Genomic DNA, 15,826 nt, shown 5'->3' with positions numbered 1-15,826 from the left:
TTTTACTAAAAAGCTAAGGCTTAATGCGCCCGACCGACATGAGGCATTTGAGTAAACGCATTGACAGTCAGTCCTCACAGAACTGAATGTAACTGATAAGAGAATCCATTAACTCTACTTTCCTTCTGTTTCATTCTCTTACTCTCCCTCAATCCTGTCCAAACATTTTTTTTTCTGCGACCAATGAAATACTATTTGATTATTTCAGCACATGGAGTCAGTGTTGGAAGAGTCCAACAATTTGCTAATTTAATGCTGCTGCCATATTCTGAAATAGAGTCTGAGTGAAATGCAATCGTAGGGTCTGTATGTGTAATCCTGACCAGTAGCAGGGGGGATGAGGATTTTTTCCCATTAATGAGTTATGAAAGCACAGCAGATGGACTGGGATGAGCTAACATTCTTCCTTGTTAATTGAGTGACTTTCGAATAAGACCAAAAAGACCCAGACCGGGTTCTGAAAGAAGCAAGATAGAGCATCTATGAGATTAGAATGATAATTTGTTTCTGTGTGCGGGTGTATCCGTCCACTTCGGAGCCCATTTCATATTTCTAAAGCTTGCTAATTCCTTCACAATATGACCAATTAGCATAATCATGCTGAAGATGATGCTCCAGCAGAGCCACTCGGCCCACCTTCTTGCTGAATCACTGTCAGTTTTCCTCTTTTCGTTTCAACTATACAAGCACTCACAAATCATTGCAGCAGATTTTGGAGGTCAGCTATCAATATGGGAATACATCTATACCGCAGAGCAGAAGTCTCACAATCTGTAACCTATAACTTCTTGAAGCCATTTCCCCTCACATCCTGGCACACAGTGTAACAGATGGCTAATAAACACATTTGCTGCCTAAAGCCCGGCGCTGTAGTGTTAGTAAAATTCAAATGAGATATAGCAGTGACACTCTCTGTGTGAGATCACTGGTGCAACTGAGCAGTTGGAAATACTCATTGCTCCATCATTAGACTGGCAAACTTGTATGCATGGAGGGGAGCCATGCTGTGGGAGATGTATTGTGTTGTGCAGGGTCAAGGAAGAACAAAAAACACATTTCATGAATTATTGAAAGAACGGACCTGCAATGGGAAAATGCTTCGTGGCCCTTGCTGGTAGATTGGACCTGTGGGTTGCACACCATTCAGTTTTCACGCCAGTTATAGACAGAGCAGCATTCATAATGTGCATCTGAAACACACCAGAGGCCCTAAGAGGAAGAGAGTGTATGTGGCCTCTGGTGTGTATAAGATGGACAGGTTTTCCGGCTCATATAGGCTGAAAGTGCTGCCTCTATAGTGTTGTTGACAACCCCACCTGGTGTTAAAGGAGCTACACACGATATTCAGAGCCACAAGCAAATATGGAAGTGGCTATAAAGAAATGGCCACAGATACAGTGCTTACAGAGCTATCAGCGTTAATGGAGGTTTAGCTCACACACACCAAGGAATTTTTCTCTTTTTTTTTTCACACTGGCAATATTTTTCTCCTTTTCTTAACAATTGAGAAAAATGAAAAATTGATTTAGATAGTCAGTGATCCACATGTTTAATAATAAATTAACCTCCACACTCAGATTTGTGAATCTAAATATTATGTAGACACAGGTATCAGTGGCATGATTGTGTTGTATGCACGTATATACTGTTTACCTCAATTAATAGATCTTATTTTGTAGAGTGTTTGCATTTAAAAAATATGATCGTCTTATTGGTTGGCACTATAACTGTAGTGATTATCTTCAAAGGGGGACGGATGACTCATTGTTAAAGCTAAGAATAACTTGTTTCCATGGTCACCTGAAATCATATTGTAAGTATTGTTCTTTGATCTTGAGTAGATAAAAGTACACCAAGACAAAATCTAATTGCATGGATTTTTTTCTAAATATATTTGTCAACATTCATGTAGAATATTTGAGCAGATTCTAGACGAACCATATTTGTTTACTTCATTCCGATGTGGTTTCAAACAGGTTGCAATGAAGAGTGTTCTCACACATCCCATGAGCATTGTTTATCCTCCTACAATATACAGAGTCGGCAAGAAAATGAGACCTGATAGAATCAGTTGTTGCCAGCGGCAAAATGGAGGCCGTCAAAGAGAATGGTGGAGGGAAAAAATCTGTGAAAACATATTTGTTACTATGGCAATTAGTGGTGCTGTGTGATTGGAGCAACATAATTGCGTTGCATAATCGTGTTTACAGTCAGAATTAGTTGTTTGTTTAAAATAAGTTTTGCCTGCAGGATTTTATTTGTAATCTGCATAATGTATCTGCCAATTTATGCTGTACATGTTGATTTATGCTGTGATATTTCTTCAAAAATGAATTGTCCTGTCAGCGAATGAAGACAGAAATCAATTTGATTTGTGCTGGCAGTGCTGCCCATCACTTAAACAGAATGCACATGTTAACTGGTGCATTACTGAATATGCAGCACATCTCTTCATCATCCTCTCTAATTCAAAACAGCAGCAAAGTGCACACAGTCAATAGCCCTTATAGAGCGTGACTGTATCATTTACACTGCCTCGATGAAGGGATAAAATGTAGGTTGATTTTTGAGTGTTCATCGACTTGGAAGCAGCTGACAAAGCAACACATATGTTATTATTGTATAATGCACATAATACAAAAGCACACTCACTCTCTCTCTCTCCCTCTCTCTGTATTTGCCCTTGTCATCCAACAAGGAGACAGTGACAATGAGGGCTCGTGTCCTTGGACATGGAGCAAAGCTCTGCTATTGACTGGCATCATGAGCTGCTCTTTCCTCGTTCCTTCCCCACAATCCCTGTAATCCCTCTGTCTTAGCTGCCAACACGACACACACATCAGGACCACAGGGGCATTAGATGGGGGGAGGGGCGTACTGTCGCCACTTATTATATCAGTGCAACGACAGGGCCATGCCTTCACTTACTGACACACACACTTACAAATATGCATACATTAGATGGAGCACCACAGGTGAGCAGAATCACTGAGATCCCAATGGACAGGATAGGCACACAGTGGATTTGCATGCATACGGATACAGTATGACACGTTTACACACAAACACCAGTACCTGTGATGGGTCCTGTCAAAGGCTCTGCTACAGGCCTGGGATGAGAGAACATTTTGTCGTCCGCAAAGGTCACATGGTGCCATCTTACTCTCTGTTGGCACAAAAACAAACTGACACATTTGTAAAGGCTGAATCTGTACCGTTGATTATCTCTCTTTCTCTGACTCCTTCCTGACATTTTGGCCGGTCACAAAGGAGGAGGAGGAGGAGGAGGAGCAGGAGGAGGAGGGTGATATCTCTGTCTCCATCCTGAGAGACTGACACATTGCTGCTGCACTTTTCTTTTCTTGTGCCACGGCTCCTCAATATTGTCAAAGGAAATATCCCATGCATCCCATTCCAGCATGCTACACATGTGTGATTATCATCTTGCTTTTTTTTAAAGCATATGTTGATGTTTTATTGACAACAAAAATGCCCTGTGAGTGATTGGAAATATGTAAAGTAGTGCACAAGGCTTGCAGACAAATACACTCGTATTAAAAAGCCCAGACACAAGGCATGATATGATGTTTATTCCAGAAGCTTATCTCCGACTACAAAGAAAAAAGAAATACTGCTGATGAGATGCTGCTGGTTTGAACACTATACAGTAACAAAAACACCAAAAAAAATGTAGCAAACACCAAAAAAAATGATATATATATGTGTGTGTGTGTGTGTGTGTGTGTGTGTGTGTGTGTGTGTGTGTGTGTGTGTGTGTGTGTGTGTGTGTGTGTGTGTGTGTTATCAGGAAGCAATGAAGGAGAACCACAAGAAGAAGGAGATGGAGGAGAAGATCAAGAGAGCCAAGCTGGCAAAGGAGAAAGCAGAGCGGGAGAAGCAGGAGCGCCAGCACAAGAAGAAGCAGCTGATTGACATGAACAAAGGTATGCCACTTCTCCCCGCACCACCACAGAGGCAGAGACGGGGAGGCAGGTGGGGAGTTAGGACGAGGAGAACAGGAGGATAGAAGAGGGGGTTTCATGGAATTGTGCTTCACACAGATTTGAACTCTGAAGGAAGAGAATAATGTGAAGGAGTGGGGTGAGTCATCTTTTGCAGCTGTGAATATTCCTTATACTTACTCCCATAGCCGATACAATGCTTACAAACAATAGACAGATTATGCTACTTTTAGCTTGTTTTTTTCCATGGTCACATAGAAAGAGCACATTATTCTCTGCAGTAAGATGCACATATATCCAAATGGATAACACATGTAAAGACAGAGTGTTATAATTCAGAATTAGTAACAGTTTCGAAGGGTAGACATTTATAATTACAAAGACTTTGGACACTTATATAATTTGCAATTGTGGCACGCAATATGTAGGTCACACATAAAGACGCGAAGCTGTGGTTGACTTCTAACAGAGGCTCTAAAAGGCTCTAGATTTCCAACACCATCATCCTGTTGTTATTTATCACTGGTCATGTACAAGCAACACGACAGAAAAAAGATCATTCCTCCAGTCTGTGACTATTTGCGGGCAGCGGGCTATATTTATGGTTGTGAATCATTTGAATTACTCTATTGTCCTTCAGCACTGCCAGTAAAACTGTTTATTGATCAGTGTAAGTTGCAGTTGTTCCGACATGAAAAATTAGGGCGACAGAGCTGGATGCCTGTGTCTGGTTATGCCAATGACATTGAGAAGGAATTTCAAGCCTGAAGGGGCTTTGCAAGTAGTCAGTGTGGTCTTTTGTCCATTTTCTGACAAACAGACTGAGATTTCCACAATTCACCAGCTTCTAAATGTCAGCGCCAGCCAAGAACCTCCCTCTAGCTCAGCCACATTGGGAAATATGACAAGACAGTCTTCAGTATGCCACAAACTCTCCAAGATAATTGATGCATGCTAGACTTTTTTTTTTTTCCTGAGCAGTGACCTCTTTGAAAGCTTCACTTTTAATAATCCAACATGGCTGAGCTGGAGGAGTCTGTCTACCCCCCTATCTCATGCTGGCTAACCAGATGGAGAAGGGTAGAGAAGTAGGTATGATATTAAATATTTCTGCCAGAGCAGATCTTGATCTCAGTTTCTGAATGCCATAATATGACTTTCATGAATAAAACATGAGGATGACATGGGCAACATTGCCTGCAGCCTTGGAGATAGTGGGGATTGTCCTCCACACCAACACCTAGCTCGTTGGACTGTCGCAAACACAATGACCTTGGCAGTTATGAAATACACTTGTTTTCATTTCAAATTCAATATATGCTAAACCGAGGCTGCTTTTTCCCCCTTCCAAGGTTCTTACCTGCATTGACTACACATTTTCATTAAACCTTGAATAGTTCATTTTATGTGTACTAACTGGTTTTTATGTGCAAAGCAATTAGAGAAAGGACAATCAAGCTTTTGAAATGGATGATGTGAATGGAAATCTGAGCCAGAAGCAGGTTGGAGGTTACAGCAGCTCTTGTGTTCTCTCTCAGTTTCTCTTCAAGCTGCTTGTTAGGAACACATATAGCACGATATGCAGTGTTTTCTTGTTGCACATTTTTCTTTTCTCTGCTTCTACTCCTCTCCAGTTGACAGCCTTGGCTTGAGAGTCTTGGCTCTTTTTCTCCCATTCTGTTCTAATATTCAATGTGTGCTTCAGATATTTTGAGTTGGTTATTTGAGGAGCCCTTTCACGTCAATATTTCATGCCGAGCATCAGCCGTGTTTTCTGTGAAGGTTGATGAAAATAAGGTAGTGTTCGGCACAAAGAGGCTTTTTTAATTCATCTTACCATTATTTAATCATGGCCAAACATGTCCACATTAATTTTGCATTTGTAAGGTTGAAAGGCTAATTCGTGCACTGAAATAAATCTCCAGTCTCATACAGTATACCTCCTCTTGTGTTCATTACTTTGAGTCTTTAGACAGACAGGCAGACAGACAGACACATGCATACTGTAGATTAGTAGGTCTGCTGACCTGAATATAGCACATTCTTTATGTTTACAAACCCATTTGCATTAACAGATGGAGTAAACATATGGCCATTGTATTAAGAGAAGTATTTACAGGTCAATATCTCTTTAATGGATTTACTGATTTACTTATTTTAATGCTTTAAAGAGCTTTAAATACTGTGTGATGGATATTGTGTTTAATGCAATTTCAAGAGGCTATTTTTGAGAAGGCATAGATTTTATGTCATTTCACAAATTGCGACCTAATCCTCTTCGCTTGAAAATGATTAACAAAGAAATGCATATTTAATGAGAGTTTAATTCATTTAGTTTCTGTCAGGATGGCACCAGATTGGGGGAGGGAGGGGAAGCGGACAAATGCTTTTAGGAAACAGATTTTTTAGTTTTCTTGTTTTTTCCCTGCCATTTCCCAGTTGATAAAACTTGATAATATACCCTCTGCAAGTGCATTGCAGAGGGTATATTATGCTCCTCTTCAACAAGCATGATTGATAGATGAGACAAGTGCCGAGCTAAACGTGTTTTCCTTGTGAAGCATTAGAAATCCCAATGTAGGAAATAGCTTATGAAACCATTACCCGGTCACCCCATTTGTTTTAATTTTCTCTAAGTGGATTCCCATATTCTCTTGAACTGACCAGATGTTCCACATTTACGCAATCACTTTACTTCACTGGAAATCATTGTTTAACATTGTAGAATAAACCCAAAGTAATGTTTTTCTTTTACTGCGGCATATGAAATAATGTCACAAGCAGCATGCACAGTGTGTCAAAAGCCGGAGCATGGTAAAGCATCTGGACTTTTTTTTCTCCAAGGCGAGGAGATGCAGGCCCTCTGGCCGCCTGCTCTGCTGGCATCACGGGGGTCAGTGCTCCCGTCTGGGGCAAGTGTCTGCCCCCACATGTCAACTGTGTATCCCAGTCAAATTCAATGAGCTTAGAACAGAGCCGGAAAGCCCACATGCTTTGAGCTCAATGCAGCTTGGCATAAGGCACATAGAAATAAACAAACAACCAGGACAAAAAAAGTTATTTCAACATGTTATTCAGGCCAGGTACCCAAGAGGAATATTGTATAACTTAGTGTTTAACATGTTCACTGTGAACTTGTCTTAGACTTACTTCATACAGTATTGTTTTCAGTAAGTCAATAGTTGTAGCAGCAGGTGTTAGAGCCTCCACCATATGAACCTCTACAAAACATTGTTATAGCCAACCTGAGGAATATCAAGAGTATATTGGTTGTACAGCAGCCTGCACGTTTTACAACACCCTTTATGGTTGCCCCAAATGTCCGCTATCTTACTTTAGTGCACGCATGAATTGTAATCCAACTGCTCATGTAATATTAGAAGAAATAATGTCCTTAACAACATTTATGTCCTCTCTTACTTGATTGGAAAAAACACTTTTGAAACAACTATGTAAATATAAATACAATTATCCATTAACACCCTAAAACAAATGTGGTTTCATGATTACGTTTTCCACGCAGTGATATATATGTTTTCTATATAACTTGGAGCCCACTCAGCTGCGTCAATACATGTTTGCAACAGCTTGCAGACAGCAGCAGAATGCAGAACCGTTCATTAGGTTGTTCTCTGAGAATATTATAGTGGAAGAATAGGTTCTGTCAAAGTGTTTATGTTAAAATTACGAAACTATTGAACACAATATCATCATCATAAATGTGATTGTCTTTGTTTACGCAACAGCTGGAAGCTGTGTGTACCTCATACTCAATCACCCCGTTAAAAACGTGGGTCTTATTATGTTAAACTTTGCAAAGCAAGAAAGTCAACAATATTTAACAAAATGTCAAATAATTTAAGAACCAGCTGGCAACGAATGGTTCCTTGTCATTTTAACTGAATCAATATATTGGATTGTATTTTGATTTAAATAATTTGTTTCAGTTACAGTTCCATCCTCCTTCCTTCTCCGAAAACCTTTTTTTAGCAAGTGATTGTCGTCTGAGCATATTTCCCGTTCAGCAAGGCCTGCTAGAAGAAGGTCTCTGTGATTCTCTGCAGAGAGCGGTTGGCATTTTGACAATGATGGACCTGCAGCTTCTATTTATGCACCCTCCTTGTCAACCTTTCACACAAGATGAGCAAGTGTTTGTTTACATAAATAAAATTGGGCTCCCCTATAAAAGAAAAAGGCATTTACTTTACTAAATACATGCAAACCAAGTTAGTGTAGGCTTTGACTGCAGTGTCAGTACGATCAATGTTATGTATATATAGTCACACTTGGACATGGTGAATCAAGAAGATTCACATGTAGCATTTGTCAGATAAGACCCCACATCAAAATGTATTGTTCACCTTTTGTAATCTAATTGGCTGATGGATCACTTGTTTTTAATTTATAGTTAGTATTGCCTCATCATAGTGTAGTCCTGTTTGTCCATTTCCCCGAAAGAAATTGCGAGTAACTTTTGCAGTACTTTAATTCAAGTGTCTATTAGTTGGGCATGGCTAAATTGGCATATTTCTATGCAGCTGTCTGTGGCCGGCGATGCCCTGTCAGCAATGACAGTGGCAGAGATGTGGATTGATGGCTTTGTGTGACACTGACAGCTTCCGGATGGCCAGTGCATACCTGCGCCTGAGCCATACCAGCTAGGCGATCATTGACACGCGCTGACAGCCAGTGTTGGGGTGAACAGGTTAGCTATATAAGTTTGCATAGTGTCTCCACAGCACAGCCGACATGGCAAACAATATCACTGGGGGAGATAGCCGTACTGAGACGTGAAGGTCAGAAACCTAAGTAGATAAAAGAAAAGTGCCTTATAAGACTCACCATTCCTCAGCTTAGCTTGGGAAATGAATCCTGTATTAGAACGCTAAAGCTGACCTTCATGTTTGCTACAGAATATAACGAACAGACGAAGGACAGACCTTTCCAGAATGTAATGATGATTTATGGCACTATGCCTTGAAATGCGCTCCCTGTTTATTCCCTAAAGTGTCATTTCTTTGTCATGAGATGGCGTCCATCTCTGGGTATATAATTGTAATATCTGATGAGTTATAAAGATGAAGGATTTCTCACAACATCTGCATATGGATGTTACAGCAGTGGAATGCCAAACTCGGAGCAAATTGCTTTTTTCTTTGTCCTTGCATTTGAGTCTATCCGGAGTGCAGGATGTGCAGGATGCTCTGAAACTACTGAGTATAGATCGGTGAATTCCTTCATTACCTCGGAAGACATGAACAAGGGCACCAGGATTATCTGCTGTCGTACACCCATTCTAATAAATAACAGCGTATTAGATTGTGGTATATCTCGAGTTGAAATCTGAATCTGCCTCCAGCAATGATGGCGTACAGAATATGGCTGACTGCATCTCAAATAAGACCCATAGGAGCAGGCAGCATGACTAGAAACCTGTAGAAAAAGAGAATAATCAATTAAATGAAAATAATCAAACACATCCGGTTGAATGACGTGTTGTGAATGAAGGTATTACAATAAAACACCCCAAATGATAAGATTACCAATGTATGTCTACAAAAAACTGTCAGCATGAGGAAAACGAGCCTGGCTTTAAAGGAAGCCCTTGAAAAGGATATGATACATACCATACTTCATTAGCAATTAAAGACAAGACCAGGGAAAAGTATCGCCCACGTTTGTCTGCCTGCCTTATGCCTCTCTGTGTATTGTTATTTTAAATCGTGTGGCACGCTCTCTTGTATCGAGATAAAGACAAAGAACACCAATTAAATTGCACCTTAAAGCTTTTAATCACTTTGATCTTTTATCTTTAACTCAATTAAGTTAAGGTCACAATCAAGGAAGTGAGACATGCATCAGATATCTCTGCCTTTCCTGTTTTCTCTTTCTCATTCCACTGTGTTTGTCTATGTCTGCATCTCACACTCACTATAGTCATCCTACCATCTGCATGTGTCTTATCCCGTTCCTTTAGTTAATTGTTCTCCTTGCTATGTTCAGCTCAGGCACAGTTGAATCTCATTAATTTGTGGGTAGTTAAAGTGCCTGATCATTTCCACTTCCAGATCTGGACCTCACCAGTCACTTTACAGTCAATCAAACCTAATTACCCTCACTACAAAGACAATCAAATCCTATTGTCAAATCCATTTAGCTTCCCCAGACAGCACCGCCTTGAACTGATGCAAACAGCCCACGTGTGGTTTGGTTTCAGAAGTTAACTTGATCTCGATTCCAAATCTCTTCATCCACTATCCATATGTGCACTTGTGTAAAATAGTTAATAGACACTGCCCTTGATGAATGAAACCCAAAATGTGTATAGCATCCTTGTTCCAAAGCCACTTTGACATCCCTTTTATTTTAAAAATCCATAGAAGTGACCCTTGTATGAACACTTCCATATGCTAATGTCTGTACAGTTACTGTGCCCTGCCATATGTGACTGTGATAAGACCTTGTGATGTTACCATGGCAATAGTTTCCATCCATATGTCAGAGCAGCAGTGTGAAAGGTGATACAAGTTGATTTTGATGTTGATCTTACCGGCCCCATTTCACCTCATTCTCTTTGACATACTTCCCCTGCAATATGTAAGCCAATCCGTTGAAAGAAAAGCACATAAATGGTCCTTAAAGTAGACGAGTCACACACAGTCACTAAAATAGAGGATTACAGTTGCACTTCCTGTTGCTGTATCATTATAAAGCCTTCTAATGCTGAGCATGTAAACACATTTGAATGTGAATTAGCAGGAGAACGTGTTCAGATTGCAATATACCTCCTAGTTATAGTAAAAATAAACTGGTAGGTAGCATACATGTACACTGAAGCACTTCATCATCAGGAAACCAGAATGAAAGTAAAACCTTAAATGCAAACTACTGTACACACATAAAAAAAAGAGTGTTTCTTACAAGCAGAGATTCTACAATACTGCTAAACATAGCAATATCCACACAAGCATTTAGATCAGATAACAGTGAGCAGACCCACCATTGTCTATCCCCTGGTTTGTGACCACAGTGAAAATACATGTAATTCAGGGTCTACCATATTGCAGTTAAAAATAGCTGTAGCCAGACTATAGAAAAGCATCAGTCGCTGTGAGGACAGGGTCTTGTGGCCCTGCTGGCACCCTGACATGTTGACCCTCTGTGGCCTGGAGAAAGTGTGTCATCTTAACATCTGTCACTGCTCGGTCGGAGCTCTCCCCTGTGTGTTGGTGGTGTTACTGGGCAAACTAGCCAGAAGCAGTGGATAGATAGCAATATGGTTACTGGGGGGGCCCTGCAGGCAGTAAAAGTAAATTACAGCAGAGGAAGCAAAGAGTGGTGATTGCTACGTTGCAAGCATCCCCCCCCCCCATCCCCATCTCTCAACTTCCCCTCCCTACTGTTTCCCACTTGGGTCCTGGCAGCATCCATCCAGATGGAGGGTTTATTTTTGTTTTTGTTTGTTTACTTATTCATGCATCCAGCTATTCGGGGCATCGCAGGGGCCTTCGTTCCACCACAGAATGCAAATCGCCACGGCGGCTAATCCACTTTCATCTCTCCCTTGTCGACATCCAACTTCTCTCGGTGTTTTCCCGAGTCTCTCGCAGTGGGGACATCTCTCTTTCTTCCAGGGTACGGGATCAGGCCTGACCAGGCCAGCCTACCTCCAATACTTATCTTTACTTCATGCATGTCAATTCACCTCTGACCTCCCACCCACCTTTTCCATCTTCAAGACATTCGGCCCTCTTCAAATGTTCCCTCCCTCTCTCCCCCCCTGACCCTGGCGCCACACAGGGGCTCATATCAATAGGAAAGTAGAAGCTACAATGCACTTCCCCCTGGAGTGGAGGGTTGTGGGAGCGTTCCTAATTCAGTTAGGGAGGACATGAGTGGGTTTGCTCATCAAGTTGTTACAGTAAAACAATTCAGATGAATCAGCAAGCAAATCTGTCTTTTTTATTAGCCATCTTACCCTTCCGTTCCCCTTTTTCCTCCTCTCTATTTCACCGCAGTAGATTAGCAAACATGCACACGCACACGCCCACAATTTAAAGGCAGTGGCATGTCTGAAAAGTTTCCAGGGTCATTGTGTCAAAGCTTTTGTAAGAGTTTGTTGGTTGGACTGCAGGGCGATGGAATCAAAAGGAGAGAGTGAAAAACAAGGACACCTAACAGGTGCACGACTGCTGTCCTTCCGGCACTTGTGTTTTCTTTGCTCTCTGTGGCAGTAATGGTCTCTGTCTGGCTGGGTCTGCAGGTAAGCAGGGTGAAGGGAGGGGGGTGACTCCCCTCAAAGCCAGACAGTGAGAGAGTAGAGGAGGGGGGAATTGAGTAATGCAGGTGGTTGTGTAGGTCTAGAGGACTGAGCCTGAATTCAGATGTGAAAGTAACACAAAACCAGGTGCTAGAGTGGAGAGAGGGAGGCAAGATTAAAAGAACGTGTATTTGTTGCCTCTCCACCTGGCCATAAAGCAACAACCCCCCCTCCATGAGGTTTTTGTTTCACGGCTAATGGTCCAGGTTAATTGCACAGGTGACTCTCAGTAGGGGAACAGATGGGCTCAAATGTGTTCAAAAACAGTCTGCATCAAGCAAACACTTCCTCTGCTCTTTATTCATCCGTTTCTTTCTCATATACTCTCCTGGAGTCATGGGGGGCGACTGGGGTGAGGTTAACCTCTTACTGTTTTCCTCTCTTCCAGTGTTTTTTTTTCATCAAGGACAAGGCTTGTAAGCACTCATTAGATCTCATTACAGTGCAAATTAGACTCAGGGATTGGCTACTGGAAGGATAGTAGATAGAAGCGGATAAGAGACATATATCTTATCCCTGATTTTCCTTATGTCAAACACTTTCATTTGTTTAGGAAGCAGAGTGCTTTGCTTTAATACATTCAGATGATATGTAGCTGTGATTGATTAAAATATGTGACTTTGACAAATGTCATTACTTCGTATGCTCGTACTGTTATTTATCCATCCAATTAACATGCCACTGTTGTTACCATTTTCGCTTGTGGTATAAGGGATGTCATCATTTGCCGATATATTAGAAACCCACACGTACCAGACACAAGCTTTTTAGAATTCGAAAACTTATTTGTCTCTCTTTTCCCCCATGAATCACGAAGGCTGCATGCGAGCCATCAGAAATGTAGTTCTCAATCGATCCACTGTGTTTTTTCTCCCCTGCGCAACATGCAGGAGATGACAGATAGCAAATTGAATTTATGAACAGGCTTTGTTGACACTGCTGCATAATTATAGGAATGCCATGCCTTTGGTGTTTTTAAAAAAAAGCCCAGCATTTTAGTCTAATACATACAATGTTTTCTGCTTGGATGATTGAAATGCTTTTGACACATTTTCGAGGCAACAGCTGTTCTTTTACTTCACAGTTATGTACTTGTTTTTTAATTAGTATAAATAAACAAATGAGATGTCAGGTTTTGCATAAATGTAGCTTGTTTGATTGATTCCTAAATGGTACTCGACTGAGGTTCAAGCGTTGTATATGGAGGCTTCCTGATGCATTGGTTTTCTGAAAGACTTGGCTAGATTCCTTTGTCTCCTCTAAACGATCTTGCCGTGATCAGCCATGAGTATAGGTCATCTTGAATCTAACATTAGTCGAGTACACTTTCTATCCGCCTCACGTTCGTCAAGCCTAACTGTCTTTGTTTGTCAAAAACTAATCCGTCAGCTGAAAATGATGTCCCATAAATGATACAGTCGAACCAATAGACTTACAAATACAGAACATGCATCCGAACCTCTTCAAATGTATAGGCAGGTTTTAAAAGCAGAGGCAAGGTTATGTGTGCCTGTCCGTGCATACTGCAGTATATGTTTTAGGAATAATTAAATGTCATACGGCTCAGGCCGTCAAGTATCCAGGAAGGTGTTTTACCACCTTGTGTCTTACCTCGCTCCACTAGTCTCTCTCAATAACCCACTCCACCAAGCACACTAGGAGAAACCCTGTTCACTCGCTGCCTCCCTGGCGCTGTCTTTCTCCCTATATTCTTCCTCCTCTCTCATTATATCCTCTACATCTTCCTCTCTGATAGTCACACTTACAATATATTTACGTATTCCTTTCCTATACTTACATTTACAACTGTTGACACTCCACTTTGTGTTCAGCTGCTAGGGTTGATGAATGGTACATTGCAGCCATTTTCTTCCCTTTTGACTGTATTTTTTATTTTTTTTATTAGGAAAACAAATCTGGTTTTCTTTCATGCCCATCCTGCTGAGAGCACATTGCTCTTGTTATGCCTCCTAATTAGAACATGTGATAGTACCTCTTGTAAATATACAGCAGAGTGAGCCAATCCCTAGGGCTCATTGTCACATTTGGCACAGCCTCTGGGTCAAGGTACCACCTGGTATTCAGGTATAGGAGAGGGTGAATGAGAGACTGGATGTTGTCATGGATCAAAGGGAAAGATATGGAATAGGTACACCATCTCTCTCTGGGAGGTAAAGTTTCACATAGCTTTATTTCAGCTCTTAAAGGTTTAACTATTTAAGAAAGTACCTAAAAGTGCAAAAGCCGCAACCATGTTAAGCACTTCCACAAGCTTTAATAAGATCATTAAAGGACCCCGGGGCTGTCTGTTGAGGTGCCCACCAAGGTGTTTCATCACTGGAAGGGTTTGTGAATGTCTTGGGTCTTAGCCCATCTTAACCCATTTAGAAAGCAATTTCCTGTGAGCAAAGGGGATCTTTCCTCTTGAGAAAGATCTTTGGGAATAAAAGGTTAGCTTTCCTGTAATTCCCCAGCATGCAATCTACCACTGGTGCTAATGAGTAGCGGTTGAATATTTGCCCTAAGTTTAACAGCTCAAAATAAGACAAGAGTAAATTGCAGGAATGAGGCAAAAATGTCTACTAAAGTGGGCAATGCAATACAATAAATGATGAAGAATGTTTGCTCTGAGGATTACTGGAATAAGTCTAGTTAAATAATATTCAGTTTGATTTATTTTTCAACTAAGGGCTCCCTTGTCTTTGTTAAATAAAGGCACTTAAATGCATATATAGGACTATATGAATAAGTTCATATCGTGTGAAAGCTCATTTGTGACAATTTCTTGCTTTGAGTGGTCGGCTCGAGTTGAAGCTCTGGTCCAATAGGACCTAGTTAATTGAGCACCGTGGAGTGACTTGGGAGTATGTTTCCCATTTTAGTCATTGTGGTTCTTTGTGTCTGCATTCCTCTCTCTGAACCCCAGTCTACTACCGCTCCCAAGTCCTGGCCATTACAAATGATGAATTGTGCTACAGTTAAGCTAGAAGTAGGACAAATTGATCAAAGTGTCAGGTGCCCCCTGTGATGTCTAGGTCTCCATGAAGAAGGGGCTGTCAGAAAGTTTATTGTGCCAAGGTGGTTGTAGATAAATGTTTACCTGCCACTTAACACGTTCTACCTTCTGTCAGACAAACCATGTGTCCTTGCTAGCCTACATAAGAAGAAGATAGCTAGAGATGTTGGAGTTGATACAGTTATAGAAGCTGCAAGTTGTTCACCTGGGTCCACAGTAGACAAAAGCCATGCTCCCCCTTTTTAAACCAAGGAGCTTGTTATCTAAGGTGTAGTGCTGCAATTTGAGATAAGCACTACTTGGCTCAGCTTTGGTTTTGTTCTGATAAAGCTGGTCTAATTAAGCTTGATTTAATCGGAATTGCTTTTAAGCACAGCACACAGCCGGAACATACACTTTGATTTATAAGTAGCCCTTGGGAAGGACTTGAGGAAGAAAGACAAGGAATGAGATATAGACAGAAATGTGTGTGAGTATGAGTGAAGAGTTGCTTTTTTTTAAATTTGCATAAGAATGTGTTTCTATTCT

At 41.0% G+C, this 15,826-nt stretch overlaps 2 protein-coding genes across 4 annotated transcripts in view; one reads left to right on the top strand and one right to left on the bottom strand.

The window, feature by feature from the left end:
* The window catches only part of LOC104966470 (low-density lipoprotein receptor-related protein 1B-like), a 1,038,955-nt gene that overhangs the window by 185,686 nt on the left and 837,443 nt on the right, over positions 1 to 15,826 (bottom strand). The gene's annotated exons all lie outside the window — the stretch shown is intronic.
* Positions 1 to 15,826, top strand: part of diaph2 (diaphanous-related formin 2) — a 96,505-nt gene that overhangs the window by 3,615 nt on the left and 77,064 nt on the right. For all 3 annotated transcript variants that reach the window (XM_010794922.1, XM_010794921.1, XM_010794920.1), the window contains exon 2: positions 3,809 to 3,944. In XM_010794922.1, coding sequence (XP_010793224.1) covers positions 3,809 to 3,944 — 136 coding nt within the window. The remainder of the gene's footprint in view (positions 1 to 3,808; positions 3,945 to 15,826) is intronic.

The sequence above is a fragment of the Notothenia coriiceps genome, unplaced genomic scaffold, assembly GCF_000735185.1.
Source record: "Notothenia coriiceps isolate Sejong01 unplaced genomic scaffold, NC01 NC01_scaffold00037246, whole genome shotgun sequence".
In the NCBI taxonomy this organism is placed as follows: Eukaryota; Metazoa; Chordata; class Actinopteri; order Perciformes; family Nototheniidae; genus Notothenia; species Notothenia coriiceps.
This window is presented reverse-complemented; position numbering and strand designations above follow the sequence as displayed.